The sequence below is a fragment of the Heptranchias perlo genome, chromosome 13, assembly GCF_035084215.1.
Source record: "Heptranchias perlo isolate sHepPer1 chromosome 13, sHepPer1.hap1, whole genome shotgun sequence".
Classification (NCBI taxonomy): Eukaryota; Metazoa; Chordata; class Chondrichthyes; order Hexanchiformes; family Hexanchidae; genus Heptranchias; species Heptranchias perlo.
Window position 1 is genome coordinate 49,062,816 of NC_090337.1, and position 26,199 is coordinate 49,089,014.

The window sequence follows — 26,199 nt, forward strand, 5'->3', positions numbered from 1 at the left end:
TGTTGAGAATTTGTCAACAGTTTTATTTCAGAATGTTTCCCCAGAAATGCCATGGTACTTTCTAGCACTTGGAATTTATTGGTGTTTTTATCCATATTAATCTCGTAAATGTTTCAATTGTTTAAATTAGTGAGCCACTGGTACCTAATGGGGAGAGTGACGGGCACAGTCTTTATGGTTTAGATGTCCTAGCCTCTGAAAAATGCTAATGCCAATTGGGAAGTCAGCCACAAACTTCCTTTAAACAAAAAAGGCTTTTTTTTAGAAAAATAAAAATTCCCTCATTGGCTCCGCTGGTTTACCCAGCTGAGCCATTCAGACCAGGAAAGTCCCCAGTTTGATCCCTGGTCTGTGCTCAGTCAGCTGATATTAGCTGGGGTGGTAGTAGTAGCATGATAATTAGCATCGCACACTGCCGGTCTTCTTGTTAGACTTTTAGAGAGAGGGGAGAAAGATTGGCCAGGGTTCTCACTCCTTATCCTTGTCCAATAAACCCTGCTGGAAGTGCCCACATGGATGTTGAGTGAGGAGCATCGACCTTGGTTGTGATGCCCCCACAGTAGAATAGCCTGCCAACACTCATCGTCAAGGCTCACATGTGAATAATGGCCACTCAGGTGAAGTATCTAAGAGAGACTTGTGCCTGCAGATCCATAACTCAAGAAGGATCAACACTTTCAAGAAGGCGAGTGGGTGGGAGGAGAAAATCAGTGAGAAAAAAAAAGAGCAAGAGGAATCCAAAAACATTGAAAAAAATAAACAAGTTTCTGGAAATCGAAAATTCCTGAATGTACACACCTGGCTGAGCTTTGGATGAATCTACCTGATGCTCCTGTTTCAGTGTATTGGTGCTTTCAAGAGATGTTCCATTAATAATTTGATGCTGATGAAGCAACGCATTGTAATGGTGCCTGCAAAGAAAGAGAGGAATTCAGCGAGGCCTCTGTTTACAATAATCCTATCAAAGATGCATAAGGAGATTTGGTCCTGCTTTCAATTAATACCAAACAGAATCTCAGCAAAGAGCACAAGGGATCACTTCAGGTTTTAATTAGTACTTTACTAACTTCAGCACATAGATGCTGGTTAAATGGGAAATTTTACATAAGCAGTAACTAATTTTCTTTCATGTTTCTCAAGTGCAGCCTGTTCCCTTGACCTCCTTGTTCAGAGTAAGCACTTTAGAAGCAGATATCCTTAAGATAAATACTTACTTCAGCCTCATTTACTGTAAAAATACTTAACTTAGTATGTTGATTTTACACAATTTAATGTGCATCTGAAACCAGGGAATAGTACAACAATGACTTTACAGCAGAATGGTGACCCTGACAATACAACAAGTTGTTGGGATGTCATAAAGATATTAAAGAGGCATTGGGGTTGATTATTGACTACAGATCTAACGACTGGGGCAAATCTGACCTGAAAAGTCAAGTGTAAACAGCACTCAATTCTTCAGTGTAAAACTATGTATGTAATTATTAACAGTACCAAGCGCAGACTCAGACAGGTCTATGGAGGGGCACTAGTGGTTGCGAGAGGAAAATTCCTTGTAATTCCCATTTAAAGGGAATGGGATAATTAAAGGGAAGTGGCAGAAAAAGGGTACAAAACTCTGAAAGCCTTTGGAAAGGCTCAACCTGCTTTATTCTCTAAACATGGCTGCCTTCACTTCTCTTTCTCTCACCCTAATTGCACGATGCCCTCTAGTGGCAATCACCTTAATGTTCCTGCAACATAAAAATTAATTACTGTGCTGAAAGTTTAGCCAGTTATGTTACAAGCTCGACAGTCCCTCAGTGAGCTTTATTTCTATGTGAGTACGCAAGTAGGTTTACATGTCTGTACTATTATGAAACAAAATCGATTCATTGTCCCACATTCCATTAACAATAACAAAATATCCAAGTAGGACTTATTAATTCTCCTTTCCCCCATCCAATAGCCAAGCTTTATTTTCTTTTGTAGTCTGTCTATGTAAATGTTCTGTCATATTGTTCATATGCTCCTGCATGGCTAGCTTAAAAATAAACCTAAATATTTCATGAGTTCATGTATGATAATTGGGAAAGTTCTTTTTTATGTAGTGTGTTTGAGAACCTTCAAATGTTATACCGTAATCTAAATCAGCCTGTTTATAAACAGGAGAATTTCACCTGCGGATCAGATGTACATAAATGACGGCATCTAATTTACCATATAACAACTTGCATTTATATAGTGCCTTTAACATAGTAAAACATCCCACTTCAGGTTTTAATTAGTACTTTACTAACTTCAGCACATAGATGCTGGTTAAATGGGAAATTTTACATAAGGAGCTTCACAGGAGCGTTATCAGACAAAATCTGACACCAAGCTACATAAGGTGATATTAGGACAGGTGACCAAAAGCTTGGTCAAAGAGGTAGGTTTTAAGGAGGTCTTAAAGGAGGAGAGAGAGGTAGAGAGATGGAGAGGTTTAGAGAGGGAATTCCAGAGCTTACGGCATAGGCAGCTGAAGGCATGGCCGCCAATGGAGACGCAAAGGAAATCAGACAGGAACGTTATCAAACAAAACTTGGCACTGTAGGTAGTTCCGTTTTCTAATAATTTTAGGTACTGTATTGTACAGTTTCAATAATATTTATCAATACAATTTGTTTTCCTCTACAGCTTTCTGGATTTAACCTCGAATTGCTCTCAGAAAAATGTTCTGGTTTGCAAATAGAGCCACGAGTGGAACAAAGCCACGACTGGACTCATGCCCTCGACTAACTATGGAGCCAATTGCATTTCCATTTGGCTCCAAAAGATTTCCTTTTGAACGGCTTGTACTCTCGCTGCAGTGTCGAAGCAAAGGATCTGATGGGTATCACAATGCTGCACATGATTGATTATTCAGACCCTCAGTCACAATGCTCCTGTCACTATTTATTTGAATTGCTCCGTGTGTCAGGGAGACTAGAATAAGCCTGCCCAGGAGCTTTCCTGCTTAATGCTAATTCAGCAATTCTTTGAACCCCTGAACCAATAAAAAAAATTTAATTTGGGTTTGGAACAAAAATTGGTTCCACAGCTCCGGTTTGGCCATTCGAATGACAAAAGCAGCTCATGAAATATAATCACTGGACACGTGCAACTGCATGGGCTCGATTTTGGGATCGTGTTTCCGGCGGGTTCCCAGCGGGGTGGCCCCGAAAATCCCGATATCCGGTCACGTGACCGGATCGCGACGAAATCCCGGCCACTTCCGGGTACCGCGCTGACGTGCGGGGCTGCGCGCGCAAGCCCCGCTGGTGGGAATCCCGCAGGCAATTAAAGCCAGCGGGGTTCCACTTGAGAGTACTTACCTTGCTCGTTGTGGTCAGTTAATGAGCTGAAGCAGCTGTCAAAAGAGGAAGTGTGGGATTTTTGGTTCAAGGCAGTGAGTTTCCCACACTGGGGGAAACAGTCCCTCCTCAACCAGGCGTGTTGCAGCCAGCAGCCTGTGGCAGGTGCCAAGGTGCGCTCCACGGGGGAGAGCCCTCACCCACGCAGGAGGCCACCGCGTCACATAGGGCAACCCCTGCCCTCCACCACCCCCCGCCAAGCCAGAGGACAGACCGACACGAAACTGCAGCCCCAGTCCGAGGAACCACCCACCTACCCTGCACAACCCCTCAGACCAACACCTGCCAGATGGGTGGTGTGTGGACACCCTCGGAGGACGAAGAGCATGACCAGCCCCAGCAGCCTCGCAGTCCACGCCGTCCGCCGCAGAGACGTGGATCCCCCCAACACAGTGTTGTTGCACGCCCACCTGCACAGCAGGAGGGAGGGCTACCGCAGAGAGAGACGCATCGCAGAGGGCACTACCCTCGCCACAGGGTCCGCAGACCGAGGCGCAGCTCCCCGGACCTCTCCGAGCAGCAGTGCACAGGGAGGCGCAGATTCGCTCGACATGTAGTCGCGGAGATCTGCAGCCTCTTTCATGCCGAGCTGCTCCTGGCTGGCCCCAGCACCAACTGCTTACCTGTCGCTGGCAAAGTCACCACTGCCCTCCACACCTTCTCCTCCGCATCCTTCCAGGGTGCAGCCGGCTACACCGCCGATGTCTCTCAGTCGTCTGCGCGGACGAGCCCTGCAAATACACCTGCACCTACTCTGCAGTAACACGATGGGTGGCATCAGTGGTGGGTCCTCATAGTGATACCCAGGAGCGGCCATTATTGGACACAACGGACAGGATTCGCGGAGACATGGCAGTGGTGGTGTCAATATAATGTGTGCTGTTGCTCTGAAATTCAATATAGGTAACACCCATGACAAACCCTCAGACACCCTTGTGCACCCCCTTCATGCTGACGACACGTTTGCCTTACGCTGCCTACTGCACATATGTGATGCATGCCCTGTGGCTGCAGCACAGGTGGTGGCAGGTTGAGTGAGGCTGGCCGTGAGGGAGATGCACGGGAGGGTGAGTATGGGATGGAGCAATGAGATTGTATGAGGATTGGGTCGCGTGTTAGTGGCAGGATGAGTACTGGCGAGGTGAGTAGGTGGAGGTAAGATGAGGATGGGGTTTGAGTGGGTATGAAGGGTGATGTGACAGAATAGTGTTGGCGGTGCCGAAGGAGATGTGGGGTGGGGGCAGTGTTGTGGCAGACGGAGTGTAGGGGAAAGACTTCATGTTCTCACTGCGGCTGACCTACTGCGGTCATTGCAGCGCCTCCTGCACTGTAAGCAGGTGGGCCATATGTTGGTGGCGCAGGTGACCCCCTCTGCCACATCGAACCAGGCCTTCTTGGTGGCAGAGGCAGGCCGCTTCCTCCCGCCCGCCGGGGGGAAGATCTGTGTCCTCCCCCTCCTCCTCACCCCATCTGATGATACCTGGGGTGAGGCATCATTAAACTGGGAGCAGCCTTCCCCCTGGGCTGCTCCATGCTGCAATTTGTTCCATTGGTTGCAGCATCTGTCAGTGGAGGACTGCCCCTTTAACTAGAGAGCCTCCAGCTGACAGATCGTACTGCGCATGCGCAGCCCGACCGACGCGCAGGCCAGCGCCGTGGACCCCGGAGGAGCAGGTAATTGATTCCTATTAGTGGGTTGCCTGCTACGATCGCGTGGGCAACCCACTAATTTCGCCGAGCGTGTTGACCACGCTCCCGGAGGACCACCCGCTGGGAACCCGCAGGCCTGCTAAATTCGAGCCCCATTTATCAGCTCGCTGAAAGGGCAGGATTCCAATCTGGAGTCTGAACCAATACCAGAATCTGGAAAAATTAGTTTACTAAGCTTTTCAGTACGTTACCTAATAGCTAGAAAGTCGACAAGCAAACCATTAAACATTTTGATATTGTGGGGAATGCAGTGTTGAATTTTAGCCCTAATATAGTACACCGTATTTCTCCCACAATCAGTTTGTGATTCAACCCAACACGGTAGTGTCACAGTTGTATCATAACAGTTAACATACAAATGAGAACTGTAGCAAAGCTGGAAGGGTTCACTTACTGTGGGGGAAGTGCTCTCCACTGATAGTAGTCAAGTTTTTACCAATGTTGCAACTACTACAGTTCTGTTCTATCATGGTACAGAGGGCACTGATACAGAGCGGAGAGAATTCTTATTTCACAAGTGCTCATTACCACGCTCCTGCAAATACTTGAATGTAATTAATTGTTCCTTTTGAAAAAACTGTTAAATATCAGTTACAGCTTGAGGTGCCCTTGTGGAATAGTGTCATTGTAATGAACCGAGAAGGTCAGAGGTTCCTTCATAATTCTAATATTCTGCCAGATTTAGATGGTGATTTTCCATGCTGGTAGGGTGTGTAGAAAGAAAGGAAGGAAAGGAGAGAAGGAAGGAAGGAAAAGAGAGAAGGAAAGGAGAGAAGGAAGGAAGGAAAAGAGAGAAGGAAAGGAGAGAAGGAAGGAAAAAAAAAACTTGGATTTATATAATGCCTTTCACAACCTCAGGACATCCCAAAGTGCTTTGCAGCCAATGAATGAGAACATCAGCATACAAGAAATAGGAGCAGGAGCAGGACATACAGCCCCTCGAGCCTGCTCCGCCATTCAATACGATCATGGCTGATCTTCAACCTCAACTCCACTTTCCCATCCAATTCCCATATCCCACGGTTCACTTAGAGTCCAAAAATCGATCTCAGCCTTGAATATACTCAACGACTGAGCATCCATAGCCCTCTGGGGTAGAGAATTCCAAAGATTCACAACCATCTGAATGAAGAAATTCCTCCTCATCTCAGTCCTAAATGGCCGACCCCTTATTCTGAGACTATGCCCCCTAGTTCTAGACTCTCCAGCCAGGGGAAACAGCCTCTCAGCATATAATCTGTCAAGTCCTCTCAGAATGTTATATGTTTCAATGAGATCAGCTCTCATTCTTCTAAACTCCAGAGAGTATAGGCCCATCCTACTCAATCTCTCCTCATAGGATAACCCTGTCATCCCAGGAATCAATCTAGTGAACCTTTATTGAACCGCCTCTAAGGCAAGTATATCCTTCCTTAGGTAAGGAGACCAAAACTGTACACAGTACTCCAGGTGTGGTCTCACCAAAGCCCTGTGCAATTGTAGCAAGACTTCCTTACTCTTGTACTCCAACCCTCTTGCAGTAAAGGCCAATATACCATTTGCCTTCCTAATTGCTTGCTGTACCTGCATGTTAACCTTCTGTGCTTCGTGTACAAGGACACCCAAATCTTTCTGAACTCCAACATTTAATAGTTTCTCATCATTGAAAAAAGTGTTTTTCTATTCTTCCTACCAAAGTGAATAACCTCACATTTCCCCACATTATACTCCATCTGCCACCTTCTTGCCCACTCACTTAATCTGTCTATAATCCCTTTGCAGACTCTTTTATATCCTCCTCACAGCTTACTTTCCCACCTAGCTTTGTATCGTCAGCAAACTTGGATACATTACACTCGGTCCCTTCATCTAAGTCATTAATGTAGATTGTAAATAGCTGAGGCCCAAGCACCAATCCTTGCGGCACTCCACTAGTTACAGCCTACCAACCTGAAAATGATCTGAAAATGAGAAATGCTGAGCAGAGGTTGGACTTTTTCACCACAGGATAGAATGCAAAAAATTGAAGACAACACAAGGATGTTTTTGTGCATCTTCTAATGTCTGATTACAGACTGTGATCATGGTTTCTCTGTGTTGGAATGGGACATACCAGGGGAAGTGACCTAAATAGGGCAGAAAATGAGTAAAGAGGGTGGGGCTGCCAAAAGAATTCACAATTTTTCCTCCTCTCCTCTCTTAGAAATTGGCAATCCTCATCGGCATACATCTCCCAGGGTGGCAGTAGCCCTCTGCTACCTTGCCCAAGTGGATGTCTTCACGTGTGAGCCTAAACAGTGAATGTGGTCAAGCTTTTCAATAGTGCAGGAAATTACAACCAAGCCTGATCATGTTCTCACCTCATACTCATGTGAACACTTTCCAGTAGGAGTCACTGCATTGCAGTCAAATGTCAGCAACCCTAGTTTATTTATACTTCATTAGCGCAAAAGTGCTGATGCCAACTGTTATGCCTGTACTGCCACCCCACTAACTTGGAACAGACCAGGGATCAAACCTGGGAATCTGGGTTTTATATCTAGGGCACTGAATACAAAACAAGTAAGTGAGTTTGAATTTATACAAGACATTAGTTAGGCCAGAGTTGGGAGTATTGCTTGCAGTTCTGTGTACTGTATTATAGGAAGTATGTTGGAGCTATAGACAGATTTGTTAGAATGATACAAGGAATGATAGGTTATGGTTATGAAGAAAGACTCAAAAATTTGGAGCTTTTTCACTGGAACAAGGGAGGTTAAATGGGGAATCTAATAGAGGTTTTCAATATTATGAAAGGTTATGAGAAGGTAAATCGTGAAAGATTGTTTCCACCCTTGTGAATTAGTAACAACTAAACTAGAAGAACAAAGGGGGTAGTTAGAAGATTTTTTTTCACACAGAGGGTTATTAGAACATGGAATGCTAGTAACAAGTAACTACTGACAGTTTAAAAGGGAATCGGATTAGTATTTGAAAATGAATATAAAAGGGGAGAGAAATAGGTTTAGAGTAGAAAGCTCTACAGAGCTAACATCGGCACAGGCCTGCTGGACTCCTACTGTGCTGTAAAAGATTTTAACGCAGAGAATTGTTATGATCTGGAATGCGCTGTCTGAAAGGGTGGTTGAAGCAGATTCAATAGTAACTTTCAAAAGGGAATTGGATAAATACTTGAAGGGGGAGAAAATTGCAAGGCTGTGGGGAAGGAGTAGGGGAGTGAAACGAATTGGATAGCTCTTTCAAACATCCGGCACAGACACGATGGGCCCAATGGCCTCCTTCTGTGGTGTATCATTCTATGATTCTAATTATTATGATTCTATGGTCTAAATGGATCAGCACCATACACCACAGTGGTATTACCAACTAAGTCACCGGGGGAACTAGATTCTGGAATATATTACCAATAATTATTATACATTAATATTTCATATGGTGGCTTTATTGTGATTTGAGATTATTATTGAGTTTAGATTTTGGAATACTTAAAACAATAGGACAAGCTCAGATAGATCCTAAATTCCACAACATCCCTGATAGCAGCTGCTCAGTCTTCAATCACTGCTACACATTGCAGTAACTGTTACAAATACCAGCAATGCCTGCCCAAATCAAATGTGTATTTGGAATTAGAGCAACCGTCCCTTGGTATTTTCAATGTTGTGGCAAAATTGCTGTTTCAGTCACTGCCAGTTGGCTTCTGCTCAGTCACATATCTGCAGATCTCAAAGTCAATATTGTGCTGAAAGCTTCGCAAATAAATTTGAGAGTCTGTCATTTTTCTTTGTGTTTGTTTCCCCCTCATAGCAATTAAAATATGTCCTGCCATAAAATACATAGAGCAATCTGGAGCAGTCAAAACATATCCTGGAAGCTGGAACTGATAATCATTGTAAAGTCATTAACCAATTCAACTAAATTGTTTGTGTTTGTGAAGCACAGCTGCCACTCTCCGAGATCTCAGACCTGTGATCCATCAATTTCCTAATCTATTTTCCTATAGATTGATCAGTAACTCATCCTGTAAACTGAAAGCGCACCGCGGATCCAAAACGGATTAGGGCAGCAATGTCTTTTGTTTGTGTCAGATTAGCTGTGCGCTTTACCTCAGCACCATCACAGTCTCCGCCCATTGTTCCTGTTGACTCTCCCAAGGGTCCTCAGTAATCCAGTCTGAGGTCTTCAGAGCACACTGAACCATAGCAACACGATGCTTTGCTCCAACCAATCCTTTCTTCCCATAACGGTCGTTAACCGGGGAAATGATGCCCTTGATAACTTTATACAGTCCTATGATAAAATTAAGTACAAGAATTTGAATTTAAGCTACATGTTGAATTCGTCCCCAAAATTCAGCATCAGTTGGCTTTTAATTGATTCATTCTGTGAATGTACTTTACAATAAGATCTAAGTTTTCAGATATTTCTTTCTCTCCTCTCACCCATCTCTGTCACAGTGAGAATGAGAACAAAATTATTATTTTCTGCAAATTTTGTATTTTTGAAGGACCTGTGGGAAAAGTTGTAGAAAAAACTTCAGTTTTGTGAGAAGTGAATCAGAAATGGGATCTAAGTGCTAACTCTGAGAATTAGATAATATATAATTTGTAATCTCCCCCACCACGCTTAGGTGTCTCCATGCAATACACCTTTTCTTGACCAAGAGGACAGGCAAATGACTCTGCAAATGTCGCTCTATTACCAGCTGCACAAGTGTGACTCGGGGGAACTTGTCTGTTCACTCTCCTCACAGCCTCTTCTCTGCATTTCCACTGATAAGTTGGATAAGATTAAAGACTTGCCATACAGGGATCAGAGCTACAGACTGGTGCACCAGCACAAACACAGCTCAATATGTTCATGCAACAAGCCCCTAATAGCACCACTAAGTAAGACAGATGTTTTTAAAAGGGGTTATGGGTGAGTTAAAGTAAACAGCTGGACAATTACCAAGAAAAATTCCCTGTAAACTAGTTGAGATTCTATATGACAGTTTTGTCTGAATGTAGATCTGAAAACCAAAAGATATGAGGCAGATTTTCCTTTTGAGAGATTGGGCATTAAATAACCATATGGGCAAAGCGCACAGAGGAAATTTGGGAAGGAAGGATCGCATGCCCTGAACAGGGCCTGCTCTAGCTTCTGTCCATTCATTTAAATGGATGGAAAATCGGGCAGGCTCCTTTACATCTGTGTAATACTACCTGCCTAATTTTCCTCTAGCCATGCGATTATTTTAACATCCCAAGTGCAAACTAGGAAAATAAGTCCCAATAAGCACTGTTTATTTTCCTTCATAGCACAGTGGGCCCTCATAAGAATGTGCACCCAAATGGACCAGGGAACCAAATATATTCAAATTTATCCAATTCAACCAAACAATACCTTTTTAATTCAAAGTGCAAATAAACCGCAAAATGTGTTTGTGTGAAATTCCATAGATATTCAACGGTAAAACTGAAATATAAATTCCTATTCAACGTTATAGTAACCATCATGCTTGAGGCTCAGAATAAAGTATTCTTAACCCATGGCTAAAAGGGTATGTTCAGAGATTATACTGCATGATTTATTCACCCTGTACAGTTTAGTATTACAATAAACTGTAAATATCACAAAATAAATGCTTTACCTTTTGAACAGGATCAGTACTGTACAATATCTTGTTTAACGAGAATGGAAAACAGAACAAGAACAAGTGCAGTTTTGTCATAAACAAACAACAAAACAATCAACCATCACCCAACAAACGCTAAATACCAAAGTCAAAATCAAACAATCAAATTGTCAAATAAGATGGAAGAAGTCCATTAGCATCGTAAGTTTCTTTTCTCCTCTGATTTCTCTTTCAACATGAGCTTGCAGGTTAGTAAGAATAGCCCAACTCATCAGACACATCTTCATTGCTACATTGCAGAAAAGACCGTCTAGTGTTGATACAAATAAAAAGAAAAAAATCTAAGTGCTGGAAGTGTGAAACAAAAGCATAAAATGCTGGAAATACACAGCAGCCTGCAACTCTAAAGTAAAAAGACCAGTTAATGTTTTAGGTATTACGTTGCTTCTCTCCACCTTCCCTTTTTTTTCCCCCTGACTCTACCAGAATAGATGCTTATCTTTCAGCTTTCAGTTCTGATGATGAGTTGGACCTAATTCATCTGCCTGTTTCTTATCTTTATAGAGGTTCACTGACCTACTGTGCATTTACAGCATTTTCTGTTTTTGTGAAATACGGGTGGCTAGGTCATAGAGGAGTCATCTTCATCCATCACTGCATCCACTGATCTGACTCATGCTGCATTCTAGGAGCCTTACAACAGTGACTACATTTCAGAAGTACTTCATTGGCTGGAAAGCGCTTTGGGACGTCCTGAGGTCATGAAAGGCGCTATATAAATGCCAGTTCTTTTTCTATTCCTGGTTGAAGTCGTTGCACGTGAAATTGTTACTCAAATTCTCTCCTGGCTATGAAACTTTGGATGCTCCAGTAGCTTTTGAACTATGGATAACAAAACTATGGATGTTTTGAAGGACAACGGTGATCTTATTTGGAGATCATTGTTAGGTGTCATAGAATGCAAACTTAGGGATGTAGGCATTGTCTTTAATGGTGAAGGCATTGAAATTAAGCCTTGTTCTAGAAGAGCTGGTTGGGTACAGATTATGTCAGTATTAAATGTGGAAGAAGCTGCAGCCTTTTGCTATATCTTCAGCTCACTTGTGTCAACTGTATTTTCTTCTCATTGCAGTGAGATGGAACTATGGGAGCAAAGGCTTGCTGCACACACATCATTTAAAAAAAAAACTCAGTTTAAGGACTCTATGAATTCAAACACTTCTGTCATTTTGATTTCAGAGGATGGTTTGAAGTATTGGCAAAAGTTAAATAATGTACTGCTCTTTACTTGCTGATTTATTTTGCTTCGTATAACTTTTATGTCTTACAATAAATATAATTTTTTGTTTAACCTGAAATAAACACTGTCAGCATGGTGTTTTCTGGAGTGATCAGTAAAGTCGAGTGGGTATCCTAAATGCCTGTGCGATTTGAGCTAAGGGTAATTGTTAATCCTGCAACATGCTAATCCATTCACTTAACTTATGAGGTGTGTCATTTTCAATTTATAGGAGGCTCAGGCTTGCCTGTGGAAATTGCACTGTTACTGCGAGCATGAAGAAAGAGAGTTGGGAAAAGCCTGATTTTTGTGACATTTCTTCCATCTCCCATTCATTCATTACTGGCCTTGAAGTCTTCCATACCAAGTTGTCTAAGCAGAGTAACTGCTTTCTCTGCTACGAATAGGATTCACACCAGCAAACTTTACACATGCAATTGTCAACCAGTGCAGCAACAAATCGTCCCCATACATAAAGTCAGTAATGAGGTGGGCTGGCATATACGCTTTTGATTGCCAGCTCCTTGCAGCTCTCGTGTTCGGATATGCTCTTCATTCATGTGAAGCATTGAAAGGGAGAAAGTGTTGATGCCAAGTTATTCTGCAAGTTTGTGTTTTTTTTCCATTTTCCCCATCTGCCACAGTTTGCACAGCCTCAATTTTTATTAGTAAAGTTCTACACACCAACTTGGCCTTCAATGCCATCTCTCATCAAGGTCATGGATCACATGCAAATGGAGCAGATGGCACTTGGGCTGAAATAAATATTTTGTCTCAGATAAATTGCACAACTAAAGAATGCTTGTGTGCTCCTCTGGGCTCCGCAGGAATAACGTGGGCTGTTGCCGCTTCAAGCTCCCTCCCACCTCCGCTGCTCCAGCCCGGAGCCAGCAAGCTGCATCGATCGTGCAGCCCACTGCAGAAATATTAATGAGGTGCGGCCATCAAAATAGACTGAGCCTTCCACCAACACTATCGGGTAGCTTGTCAGCTCCACCAATAGGCCGCCCAATTTTAAAAAAAAATCGACCTCAGTGTGCAACTGGCCTGATTGTCCACAGCCAGATCTGGCTCAACCACGTCAAGTAATACTGCCTCTCCCTCTGCAACTATTTAAACAGCTCCTTTCATGTAACAAAATGTTCTAAGGTGCTTTACTTGAGGAATAGTGGACAACAAGCAGGGAGTAGGAGAGTTCCTGAACCTGCAGTCAAAGAGGTAAGTTTTGGGGGCACTTTTGAAGGTGGGGAAAGGTAACAAGGCAAAGTGGTTTAGGAAAAGAGCACCCTCCTGTTCCTCATCTATATGCTGCCTCTTGCAGATATTATCTAGAAGGATGTAGTCAACTTCCTTATGTATGCTGATGACGCCCATTTTTCCTCTTTTCCATCACCCTCTAATCCATCAATGTTACTATGTTGTCTGACTGTGTGTCTGATAAGCTAGAACTTTCTCTAGATCAACATTGGTAAGACCAAAGCCATCCTGATTGACCCTTATCAGAAACTGCATCTGAGCTCCCTGTTCCATGCATTTCCTGGTTGCTTACTCAGGATGAACCTGACAATGCACAAACTCAATAAATTGTTTGATCCTGAACTGGGCTTCAAATCCCAACAAAACCAAAATTGCCTATTTAAAGTTTTGTCAAAGGGTCTGGACCCGAAGCGTCAACTCGTGACTTCTCTCCACAGATGCGGACTGACCTGCTGTGTGTTTCCAACTTTTTCTATTTTGGTTTCTGATTTCCCGCATCTCCATTATTTTGATTTTTGCCTATTTCCACCTCTGCAATATCACCTCCATCAGCCCCTTACTCACCTGAAACCCTCATTCATGCCTTCATCCCCTCCAAGCTCTAATTCTCCAATGTTGTCCTCGCAGGCCTCCTGGAACTCACTTAAAAAAAAACACAATTCATCCAAGACTCTTCCGCTTGCTCCCTATCCCTTGCTAAGTACCGATCATCACTGTCCGAATAATGCGGGAAAGGACAATATAGCATGATTTTTTTTAATGGAGATTCACTGCTTGGTGCCGACACCTAAGGCAAATAGGAAACCCAAAGAAGTGAGATAAGTTAACAGAATATTTGATACTGTAACATCAATCTAGCCTGTAGAGAGGATGGAAACTTAGTCCCTAACTTATGGTGACAAGAAATATTACAGCAGAGAAACAGGCCATTCAGCCCAACAGGTCAATGTTGGTGTTTACGCTCCACACGAGCCTCCTTCCACTTCACTTTATCTCATCCTATCACCATATCCTTCCATTCCTTTCTCTCTTACATACTTATCTAGCTTCTGCTTAAATGCATCTATGCTATTCATCTCAACTGCTCCATGTAGCAGCGAGTTCCACATTCTCACCACTCTGAGTAAAGGTGGCGATCTTAAACTAGAAGACAGCAACGGATGAGTCAAGGTTAAGTCATCTGTGCTGTCTAAAATAAAACGTGTTTTGGGAACAAAAACGGTGCTAACACTCCCTTTCTTCAGTATCATGGTGACAATCTCATGTGCATGCTCAGCACATCCTTTCTCTACAACCAAGCTAGCTAGGCTAAACTCCTACTGTGCGGAGGATGCAAAATGATGAAAAAACAAAATTTACCACACTATGTCGAATGGTAACCAGGGGAATCAGAGATTCATGTTTACGCTGGTGGTGTGAATGATAGATGTTGCATTAAAGATGTGGGAATGGCCCAAGGGTAATCTCTTTCTTTTGGAGAAAAATAAATTGATCATAGATTATGGAGACTCAAGTTCCCATGGAACTCAAGGGTGTAATGCTGCGAGAGTTCTCCATTTCTAATTCTTCGCACGAAAAAAACAAATGGATAAACTTAGTATTGCCAATAACCAAAAGAATAATATTACAAACATGGAAAAGTGGTGATGCAAGTGCAGACTGGAGATGCTGGTCAGATATAGTTAGCTGCATCCAATGTATTTATTAACTCACTCGTCATTTGAGGAGTTGGAACACAAATAAATGGTAATGATTATGACTTGAAACTAAGCAGGCCTCAACATCAATTTAAAGAGATGACACTGACAAATCTGTACTTTCTAATTCTAAAGCTATAATTATAGTTAAATTGAAGACCTGTCACTTTTTATTAATAGCTTTAGTTATTTTGTATTGAAAAATGACTGTGTAAAGTGCTTTATAACAGTTACAGTTATGTCTCCTGATTTTCAGTTTTTGTTTTTTCCTAAATTGGGTTAAATCAGCTTTTTTCAAGTCAAAACATAAACCAGAATGCTTGTAATCAGAAAACTTGAGTCTAATCAATAAAACGTCAAAACATTGGAAAGGGCAAATAAATAAAATGCTTGAAGCAAATAATAAATGCTCACAACTGTCTTGACAGAGTGTAGAGCTAAAAGAAGTCGACATGTATCATTAGCAAAACACACTCAGCATGTTCTTCTCCTGGAAAGTTGTTCAGCTGTCTGTGTGTTACGCTGGCTATTAAATGTTGCCCGTTGGTACAGAAAGACGATGAAGCATGCCCTATGCCAACCAGAGAAAGTGGCTGCGTGTGTCACATCAGAACTAAAGTGTGCCCATGCTAACTCTTAAGGGTTTCATTGGGTTTAGCCCTCATTTTAGAATTCATCTTTCAAGGGATTAATTAGTAGATGAATGCACAGCAAGAGTGCTACCAGCTAAGTCATGTTGACACTTCAAACTGTGGCTTGCCAACACATGAATAATTATTTAATTAGCATGCTAAGGTTGAGAAATATCAATAAACTAGCTTAGACTTGAGTAGATAGGAAAGTCAACAGGAACAGGGGGAGACCATGAACCAAACTGAATGGGAAAAAAAAGGCTAAAGTGTAGCATTTCTAAACTTTTAAGATAAAAAAACAAAATGAGCATTTCTGTTCTGTACGAAATTCAGACTATCGTCCACATATAAAAATTTAAAAACTGCTGAACATATATTTAAAGTAACAGTGCTTTTATAGTTTTTGTCTGCACTGGAACCTGAGTTTATAGAAGGGCAGTCCAGCTCAAATAGTAAAAAAGTCCATTTTATTGCCAGGTGTTTTTTTTTTAAAAAGTGATTTAGTGATTAGAGTCACTTAGAAACAGTTGGTAGCAGATCGGCCACCCATTATGGACACTGCCCGATTTTGCTTTCAGTGGATTTGCAACATCGCTGAAGTTGAATTTTACCCCCACGAATTCAGAAAGCACGGCCTTTCAATTCTTCACTTCCACCAATTACATTTCCAAAGTCAGCAATGATAGAATCATAGAATTGCTGCAGCACAGAAGGAGGCCATTCGGCCCATCAAGCCTGTGCCGGTTTTTTGTAGGAGCAATCCAGTTAGTCCCATTCCCCCGCTCTTTCCCTGTGACCCTGCAATTTTTTTCCCTTCAAATATTTATCCTATTCTTTTTTGAAAGCTACGATTGAATCTGCATCCACCACCTTTTCAGGCAATGTATTCCAGATCATAACTACTCACTGCGTAAATAAGCTTTTCCTCACGTCGCCTTTGGTTCTTTTGACAATCACCTTAAATCTATGTTCTCTGGTCCTCAATCCTTTTGCCAATGGGAACAGTTTCTCTTTATTTACTTTATCTAAACCCTTCATGATTTTGAATACTTCGATCAAATCTCCTCTCAACCTTCTCTGCTCTAAGGAGAACAACCCGAGCGTCTCAGTCTATCCACGTAACTGAAGTCCCTCATCCCGGAACCGTTCTAGTAAATCTTTTCTGCACCCTCTCGAAGGCCTTCACATCTTTCCTAAAGTGTGATGCCCAGAATTGGACACAATACTCAAGTTGTAGCCAAACCAGTGCTTTATAAAGGTTCAACATACTGTACTCTATGCCTCTATTTATATAGCCCAGGATCCCGTATGCATTTTTAACTGCTTTCTCAACCTGTCCTGCTCCCTTCAAAGATTTGTGCACATATACCCACGGGTCTCTCTGTTCCTGCACCCCCTTTAGATTTGTACCATTTAGTTTATATTGCCTCTCTTCATTCTTCCTGCCAAAATGTATCATTTCGCACTTTTCTGCATTAAATTTCATCTGCCGTGTGTCCGCCCATTCCACCAGCCTGTCTCTGTCCTCCTGAAGTCTATTACAATCCTCCTCACTGTTTACTACAGTTCCAAGTTTTGTGTCATCTGCAAATTTTGAAATTGAAATTTTGAATTTGATGCTCGTGATAAAGATGTCACAGACTTTGCACACTTGTATCCTGTACCTATCGACACTTCACCACAAAGGACACAGATCTGCCCTAACCATCAAATGGTGAAAACTTGCCACTTGTCAGTACTTCTGTAAGGACATCAGCCTGGTTTTAACACAATTAAATTTGCAATTCATAAAAAAAAATGGGTGCATAAGCCTAAAACCAATCGAACATCTGAACCTCAATGGTACTGTTAACATTTTACACGTTTCTGAAACCAGACTCCTATGAATTTCTGTTCTGTCCAATTTAAGCTTCTTTAGGCAATAAGTGGGAAAAAAAACATGTTGATATGTGCGTAATATTCAGTCTCATGACAGCTAATGTTATCTTTCTATGAAAAGTAGTCTTGGGACTAGCTCAGTTTATGTACTTTCAATCACTCATAGGTTATGGATTTAGCCTCATTCCTTCCCTTTTAGTTGAATTCATTGTAGGCCTCGGGGTCCGAAGTTCGATGAATGTGACTATTTTGAACTAAATACTCAGTTGGCACAACTTTACAGCCCAAACCAAAAACTGAGGTGAGTTACCAATTATTGTTATCTACACCAGTGATGGTGGGATAATGACTGTTTTACTGAGTGGCTTGATGGGCACGAAGAGTCAACCACAGAGTGTGGGATGGAGTCACAGGTAGCGGTGGCAAATTACCTTCCCTAAAGGACATCAGTGAACAAGTTGGGTTGTTACAAAAATCCAGTAACCTTCTTGGTCATTTTCTTTCTGGTGCCAGTTCACAAATTACCAGATTTGTTGAATTTTGTTTCACAGGTGACCATTATGAGATTCAAACTCACTATCACTGGGTTGCTAGTCCAGTACCATAACCACTATATTACCATACCCTACATAAATATAGGGCATTATGAGGTACCATGGATTGGAGCAGATCCTGGGACTGAATCCAGGCCAAGCTGATGGCATGACTGTTAATCTTGTAAAAATCTTAAGTGAAATGAGTTTGGGCGGTCACAAGTAAACGACTGGGTGTGGGTTCACAGCACAAAACTGCCCTTAATTCAGAACTAATTAACAATTTCACTCAGATGAACAGCTGGAGTGGGCATGCTCTTTGAGGTTGGAGCAGCAGCACATTTATAAAGGAGTGTGAAGAGATCTTCACTCTGCATCTAACCCATGCTGTCCCTGAACTGGAGATTGATTCTTACTCTGCATATGAAAAGCAGAACAATATTACATTCCTCAGTGCTGATATCTCTCATCCTGGTGAATGTAAACTCGTGACAATAGTCATGGGGGGAAAAGTAATTGGACACTTGCCATCTACTCAACAGCTGTCTGAGTAAAGTGCATTCTCATTCTGTTTTTACACATCTGCATTCATTATAAAGAGCAATATCATTTTCAGCTGAATCTCCTTGGAATGATAGAAGGTAGTTTCAATATTTCATTTTACTTTGTAGCCATTTTGAGACCATATGTAGTATGTTACTATTTAAAAATGTGCCAACACTAACCTGTTTGATGAAGATGATCTCTGGCAAGTTCAAACATACGCATGTGCATATTTGTGATGGGGTTGAAAGAGCCACAGGCGAGCAATGCAACTGGAACTCTGTTAATCATTTTAGCATAAAAAGGTACACTGGTCTCCAACATCAAAATTAAGGCTTAAAAGAAAGAAAAAAATACAGTAATTGAGTTAATCATAACCACAGACAAATATTACTATGAGCAGAATCTGAAATGGGTGTTCAACAACAACAAAAACTTGCATTTATATAGAGCCTTCAATGTTGTAAAATATCCCAAGATGGTGAGTAATGTGCAACTTGACATGGGATGAGATACAGAGTAAGAAAAGGGAATCTGATACATTCAGGGTAAGACAGCAGGTTGAAAATATCCACTTATGGTGTGTTAACAAGCTGCAATCAGAGAAGTTGGATTATAATACGGTGCCCTGGATTGACCTGAGCTGTGGTGGAAATGGGTGTTAAGGGTGCTGTGATAATGAATGCTCTTGAATTCTGCAGGAATCAAAACCTCTATTTACAACTTTAGAACTCTAGTAGTTCACAGGTTAATGCGTTAGTGTAAACTTCTATAGTGGATTATTTTAACTCGTCCATCAAACGGTTTATTTTAAGCACGCGACAGTGCCAATCTCCATTTCCCTTTCCACAGCCAAGAGTTTCTCTGACAGTGTGGCATGCATGTGAACACTTGCTGAAGTATAAAACTCTTCTCCCCCACGTTATAGGATGTGGCGCTCAATTTATGCACCTCAAAAGGAAAAGAAAGCTGAGTGAACTGTGCTCAGGTTCACACTGAAAACCATCTGGCTCCCAGTGCTCAACCAACTGAGCTACCAGTGCTATTTACAAATAAAAGGGAAAAATAAATATAAAATTTGAGAACTGCAGCATTTTCTCAAGTTTCAATAAACACTGACCTTGAAATTCTGCTGTGGAAAAGCATATGGACATTTAATACTTTTATCTGAAAGTTTGCTCTGCTACTTTAGAGCAGATGTCAATCAGTTTAAAATCAATGGGTCAATGCCTTTGCTAAAATAGCGGAGCAAATAATTTCAGACTGGCGTATGCTATTATACTACACCATTTTTTCAAGACCTTTATTTCTTTCTGATAACTGAAAGGGTTGTTTATGTCTGATACTGTAAGAATACTAAACCGAAACTGAAGCTCTACTGAACTAGGCAGCTTGTTAGGTGCAGCACAGAACTAGATTCTCACTTAGGAAGTCAAATTGGAAATCTATTCTCACTTAATATTCACATTCAAGTCTCTAACAGTGGGTGTCTTCGGAGAGGAAGACCAGTCCAGGATCATGTCCCCTTCCATTCTTCAGCTTGACTCAGTTGGTGACAGTCATTACTTCTGAGTCAAAAGGTTGAGGGTTCCTGCCATATTCCAGGACTTGAGCACATAATCTAGTGTAGCACTAAGGGAGTGTGGCCTTGTTGGATAAGATGTTAAACCAAGATCTGTTGTCCAGGTCTTGCATGCAGCAAGGCCTGGACAACATCCAGGCTTGGGCTGATAAGTGGCAAGTAACATTCACACCACACAAGTGCCAGGCAATGACCATCTCCAACAAGAGAGTCTAACCACCTCCCCTTGACATTCAACAGCATTACCATCACTGAATCCCCCACCATCAACATCCTGGGGGTCACCATTGACCAGAAACTTAACTGGACCAGCCTCATAAATACTGTGGCTACAAGAGCAGGTCAGAGGCTGGGTATTCTGCAGCGAGTGACTGACCTCCTGACTCCCCAAAGCCTTTTCACCATCTACAAGGCACAAGTCAGGAGTGTGATGGAATACTCTCCACTTGCCTGGATGAATGCAGCTCCAACAACATTCAAGAAGCTTGACACCATCCAGGACAAAGCAACCCGCTTGATTGGCACCCCATCCACCACCCTAAACATTCACTCCCTTCACCACCGGCGCACAGTGGCTGCAGTGTGTACCATCCACAGAATGCACTGCAGCAACATGCCAAGGCTTCTGCGACAGCACCTCCCAAACCTGCAACATCTACCACCTAGAAGGACATGAGCAGCAGGCACATGAGAACAACACCACCTGCACGTTCCCCTCCAAGTCACACACCATCCCAACTTGGAAATATATCGCCGTTCCTTCATTGTCACTGGGTCAAAATCCTGGAACTCCCTTCCTAACAGCACTGTGGGAATATCTTCACCACACGGACTGCAGCAGTTCAAGAAGGTGGCTCACCACCACCTTCTCAAGGGCAATTAGGGATGGGCAATAATTGCTGGCCTTGCCAGCAACGCCCACATCCCATGAATGAATAAAAAAAAAAGCCCAGTGTCTATTCAATTATGGGCAGCACCTGAATGCAGCCTGATCCTGTCCACAAATGGATTGTCCAACAGGGGTTACTTGTCAGTAATCCAGTACAGGAACTATTGCTGATGTCTTTCCTCTCCCTATCCCAGAAAGTTGAGACCAAATGTTGCTGGCCTGCTGAGATCAGTTAACTCAGGATGTGGAGATGCCGGTGATGGACTGGGGTTGACAATTGTAAACAATTTTACAACACCAAGTTATAGTCCAGCAATTTTATTTTAAATTCACAAGCTTTCGGAGATTTTCTCCTTCCTCAGGTAAATGTTTCAAGATCTCCTTGAAGCCTACGCATTTATACATATTGAATAATACATGGTGTTTACAGACTGCCTCTGCAACTGCCCGTTGCCAAGGCAATCACCGTGTTCAGACAGAGAGGTGTCATCTGCAGAACCCCCGAATACACATTCAACAAAAAAACAAACAGGGAAAAAAACAGAGAAAAAAAAGGAGAAAAAAAAACAGAGAGAGAGGCAGAAACATCCGGAAGGCAGAGAGAGCCAGCAAATGACCCATTATATTAAAAACAGATAACATTTGTTCGCTGGTGGGGTAACGTGTAGCGTGACATGAACCCAAGGTCCCGGTTGAGGCCGTCCTCATGGGTGCGGAACTTGGCTATCAATTTCTGCTCGACGATTTTGCGTTGTCGTGTGTCTCGAAGGCCGCCTTGGAGTACGCTTACCCGAAGGTCGGTGGATGAATGTCCATGACTGCTGAAGTGTTCCCCGACTGGGAGGGAACCCTCCTGTTTGGCGATTGTTGCGCGGTGTCCGTTCATCCGTTGTCGCAGCGTCTGCATGGTCTCGCCAATGTACCATGCTCTGGGGCATCCTTTCCTGCAACGTATGAGGTAGACAACGTTGGCCGAGTCACAGGAGTATGAACCATGCACCTGGTGGGTGGTGTCATCTCGTGTGATGGTGGTATCTGTGTCGATGATCTGGCATGTCTTGCAGAGGTTACCGTGGCAGGGTTGTGTGGCGTCGTGGACGCTGTTCTCTTGAACAACCTGCCACGGTAACCTCTGCAAGACATGCCAGATCATCGACACAGATACCACCATCACACGAGATGACACCACCCACCAGGTGCATGGTTCATACTCCTGTGACTCGGCCAACGTTGTCTACCTCATACGTTGCAGGAAAGGATGCCCCAGAGCATGGTACATTGGCGAGACCATGCAGACGCTGCGACAACGGATGAACGGACACCGCGCAACAATCGCCAAACAGGAGGGTTCCCTCCCAGTCGGGGAACACTTCAGCAGTCATGGACATTCATCCACCGACCTTCGGGTAAGCGTACTCCAAGGCGGCCTTCGAGACACACGACAACGCAAAATCGTCGAGCAGAAATTGATAGCCAAGTTCCGCACCCATGAGGACGGCCTCAACCGGGACCTTGGGTTCATGTCACGCTACACGTTACCCCACCAGCGAACAAATGTTATCTGTTTTTAATATAATGGGTCATTTGCTGGCTCTCTCTGCCTTCCGGATGTTTCTGCCTCTCTCTCTGTTTTTTTTTTCTCCTTTTTTTTCTCTGTTTTTTTCCCTGTTTGTTTTTTTGTTGAATGTGTATTCGGGGGTTCTGCAGATGACACCTCTCTGTCTGAACACGGTGATTGCCTTGGCAACGGGCAGTTGCAGAGGCAGTCTGTAAACACCATGTATTATTCAATATGTATAAATGCGTAGGCTTCAAGGAGATCTTGAAACATTTACCTGAGGAAGGAGAAAATCTCCGAAAGCTTGTGAATTTAAAATAAAATTGCTGGACTATAACTTGGTGTTGTAAAATTGTTTACAACAGTTAACTCAGCACAGACTGAAGAATGGAGCTGGACCCTTTCTGGCATTTACAGCTGAGCAAAACACCAGACAAAGAAAGAACACACTTGCATTTCTACAGCCAATGAAATATTTTTTAAAGTGTGGTCACTTTTGTAATGTAGAAAACACAGCAGTTAATTTGCATACAGCAAGGTCCCATAAACAGCAATGTGATAATGATCAGATAACCTGTTTTTTTTTTAAAAAGTGATATTGGCCAGGGCATGAGGGAGAATTCCCCTGCTCTTCTTCGAATAGTGGCATGGGATCTTTACTCCTTCAGTCCTGCACTGAAGTGTCAGCCTAGATTATATGTTCATGTCTCTGGAGTGGGACTTGAACCTACAATCTTCTGACTCAGAAGCAAACGTGCTACCACTGAGCCAGCAGAGAATTATATTTAGGAATCTAAAATGGCTATGACTGGCAGTAAGGATCTTACATTATCAGCAGCACAAGGTGATCATGTTAACAGCAACAAGTTTAAGGCTTCTGACGAAACATTCTCTGCTACTCATTTTAAATCACAACAGCAATTCTGTTTACCAAATAGCTGGTGATGTATTTCACAAATTTTCCCTTGCCACGACTACTGATTGATTTCTCTATTTCTGATCTCTTTCCCTCTCCTTTCCCTCAATGTGTGGCGTTTGTCTGACAGGAAGCTGCTGCTCATTCTTCCTGGCCTAAGCTGCTTTAATTAAAGGCAAGTTTATTTCCTGGGATCACCGCTGCCCCCAAAGCTGTAGCACAAACATCACTCTGGGTCACATGCCCTTCACATTTGATAACAAAGTTGTGTACAGATTTCAAGCCTCTACAGAATGCAGGTTTTTTTTTAAAATGGTTCTCCTAGACTTGCTCAGCATGTGCCAGTGTGTAGTAAACAGTCTTGTAAGCTCTGAGACACACAGGCAGTTATCTCCCTGTCATTTTCTGGAGAGTTGTTAAACTGGTGCTCAGTTCCCAGGAAGTAACCTTGATTTTATAACAGTGGGGACCAGATATAGAGAAACCAAACAGTGGTGTGTGTTACACACAGTTACACGGAGCACAACATACACACACCAACCTTCAGCCCACCCCCTCCACTCTCTTCCTTCGCCCTCTGCTGGCTGAACCTCACCAGCAGTTCAGATCAGAACAGAAGTATGGAATAGGAGGAAGGACAAAAGACACAGGCCAGCAAGTCACTCACAACACTCTCTGAACTTTCAATCCGTCCTCATGGCTTCACAGGAGCGTTGCAAAAACCAATTTACAACAGATTATCACACATTCCACCGGCACATGCAAATTTTAGATTACACCATGAAAAATATCTTGAAGAATTCAGAGTTGAATTAAACAATTGCTGGTAAATGGGAATAAATGGGAACAGTTATTTTGGGTGTGTGAAGGATCTTTAAAAGTGATTAAATCAATGGGAAATGTTAGTCCATGTTAATCCCAATAAACAACCCTGTTTACAGGTTATTGTTAGGCACTGGTGTATTTTACTTGTGTGGATGTCATAGTAACCTCAATATATTGCTGAATCTTTTAAAATCCTGAGGGAGTAGGGGTAGTCAGAGTTCCACAATTTGCCAACAGTACTTGCACATGCAGCAATGCTGACATCAAAGACTGATGAAAATATATTACTTTGTTACACTTTTTTGTGAAAAGTCTGCCTGAAGTTCAAAAGGCCAAGAAGCATTCCCATGTACAGTAACTTAGGAGAAGAATTCTGCCTTTGAATCATAGAATCATAGAAAGGTTACAGCTCAGACGGAGGCCATTCGGCCCATCGAGTCCATGCCAGCTCTATGGAAGAGCAATCCAGCTAGTCCCACTCCCCCTATCCCCGTAGCCCTGCAACTTTTTTCCTTTCAAGTACTTATCCAATTCCACTTTGAAAGCAATGATTGAATCTGCCTCCACTACCACCTCAGGCAGCACATTCCAGATCCTAACCACTCACTGTGTAAAAAAGTTTTTCCTCATATCACCTTTGCCAATAACCTTAAATCTACATCCTCTGGTTCTTGACCCTCCTGCCAATGTGAACAGTTTCTCTCTATCTGCTCTGTCTAGGCCCTTCATGATTTTGAATACCTCTATCAAACCTCCTCTTAACTTTCTCTGTTCCAAGGAGAACAACCCCAGCTTCTCCAGTCTATCCACGTAACTAAAGTCCCTCAACTCTGGAACCATTTTAGTAAATCTCTTCTGCACCCTCTCTTTCCTGAAGTGTGGTGCCCAGAACTGGACACAATATTCCAGTTGTGGCCAAACCAGTGCTTTATAAAGGTTCATCATGACTTCCTTGCTTTTGTACTATATGCCTCTATTTCTAAAGCCCAGGATCCCGTATGCTCTTTTAACCACTTTCTCAATACTACAAAATGCTGCGGTACAGAGGGATCTGGGTGTCCTCGTACATGAAACACAAAAAGTCAACATACAGGTGCAGCAGGTAATCCAGAAGGCAAACGGGATATTGGCCTTTATTTCTAAGGGGATGGAGTATAAAAGCAGGGAAGTCATGCTATAGCTGTACAGGGTGCTGGTGAGACCACTGAGTACAGTTCTGGTGCCCTTTTTTAAGGAAGGACATACTTGCATTGGAGGCAGTTAAGAGAAGGTTCACTAGGTTGATTCTGGGTATGGAAGGGCTGTCTTATGAGGAAAGATTGAACAGGTTGGGTCTATTCTCATTGGAGTTTAGAAGAATGAGAGAAGATCTTACTGAAACATACAAGATTCTGAGGGGACTCGATAGGGCAGAAGCTGAGAGGATGTTACCCCTCATGGGGGAATCTAAAACTAGGGGGCATAGTCTCAGAATAAGGGGTCACCTGTTTAAGACGGAAATGAGGAGGAATTTCTTCTCCCAGAGGGTCGTGAGTCTTTGGAATTCTTTACACCAAAAAGCTGTGGAGGCTGAGTCATGGAATACATTCAAGGCTGAGTTAGACAAATTTTTGTTCACCAAGGGAGTCAAAGGATATGGGGAAAGGGTAGGAAAGTGGAGTTGAGGTAAAAATCAGATCAGCCGTGATCTCATTAAATGGCGGAGCAAGCTTGAGGGGCCAAAAGGCCTACTCCTGCTCCTATCTCTTATGGTCTTATGGTCTCAACCTGCCCTGCCACCTTCAATGATTTGTGTATATATACCCCCAGGTCTCTTTGTTCCTGTACCCATTTTAAAATTGTGCCCTTTAGTTTATATTGCCTCTCCTCATTCTTCCTACCGAAATGTATCACCTCGCATTTTTCTGCGTTAAATTTCATTTGCCACGTG

General features: G+C 42.7%; 1 protein-coding gene across 2 annotated transcripts in view; it reads right to left on the reverse strand.

The window, feature by feature from the left end:
* nmnat3 (nicotinamide nucleotide adenylyltransferase 3) overlaps positions 1–24,034 on the reverse strand; it is a 40,243-nt gene extending 16,209 nt beyond the window's left edge. Inside the window, exons 1-4 of one of the 2 annotated variants that reach the window (XM_067995441.1) lie at positions 23,986–24,034; positions 18,682–18,834; positions 9,170–9,353; positions 799–911 (exon numbers count right to left, since the gene is read on the reverse strand). In XM_067995441.1, the coding sequence (XP_067851542.1) occupies positions 799–911; positions 9,170–9,353; positions 18,682–18,823 (439 nt within the window). In that variant the 5' untranslated portion in view covers positions 18,824–18,834; positions 23,986–24,034. Of the gene's footprint in view, positions 1–798; positions 912–9,169; positions 9,354–18,681; positions 18,835–23,355; positions 23,431–23,985 lie in introns of those variants that run through there. The other variant, XM_067995442.1, reaches the window with a different exon arrangement.
* Positions 24,035–26,199: the final 2,165 nt, after the last annotated feature.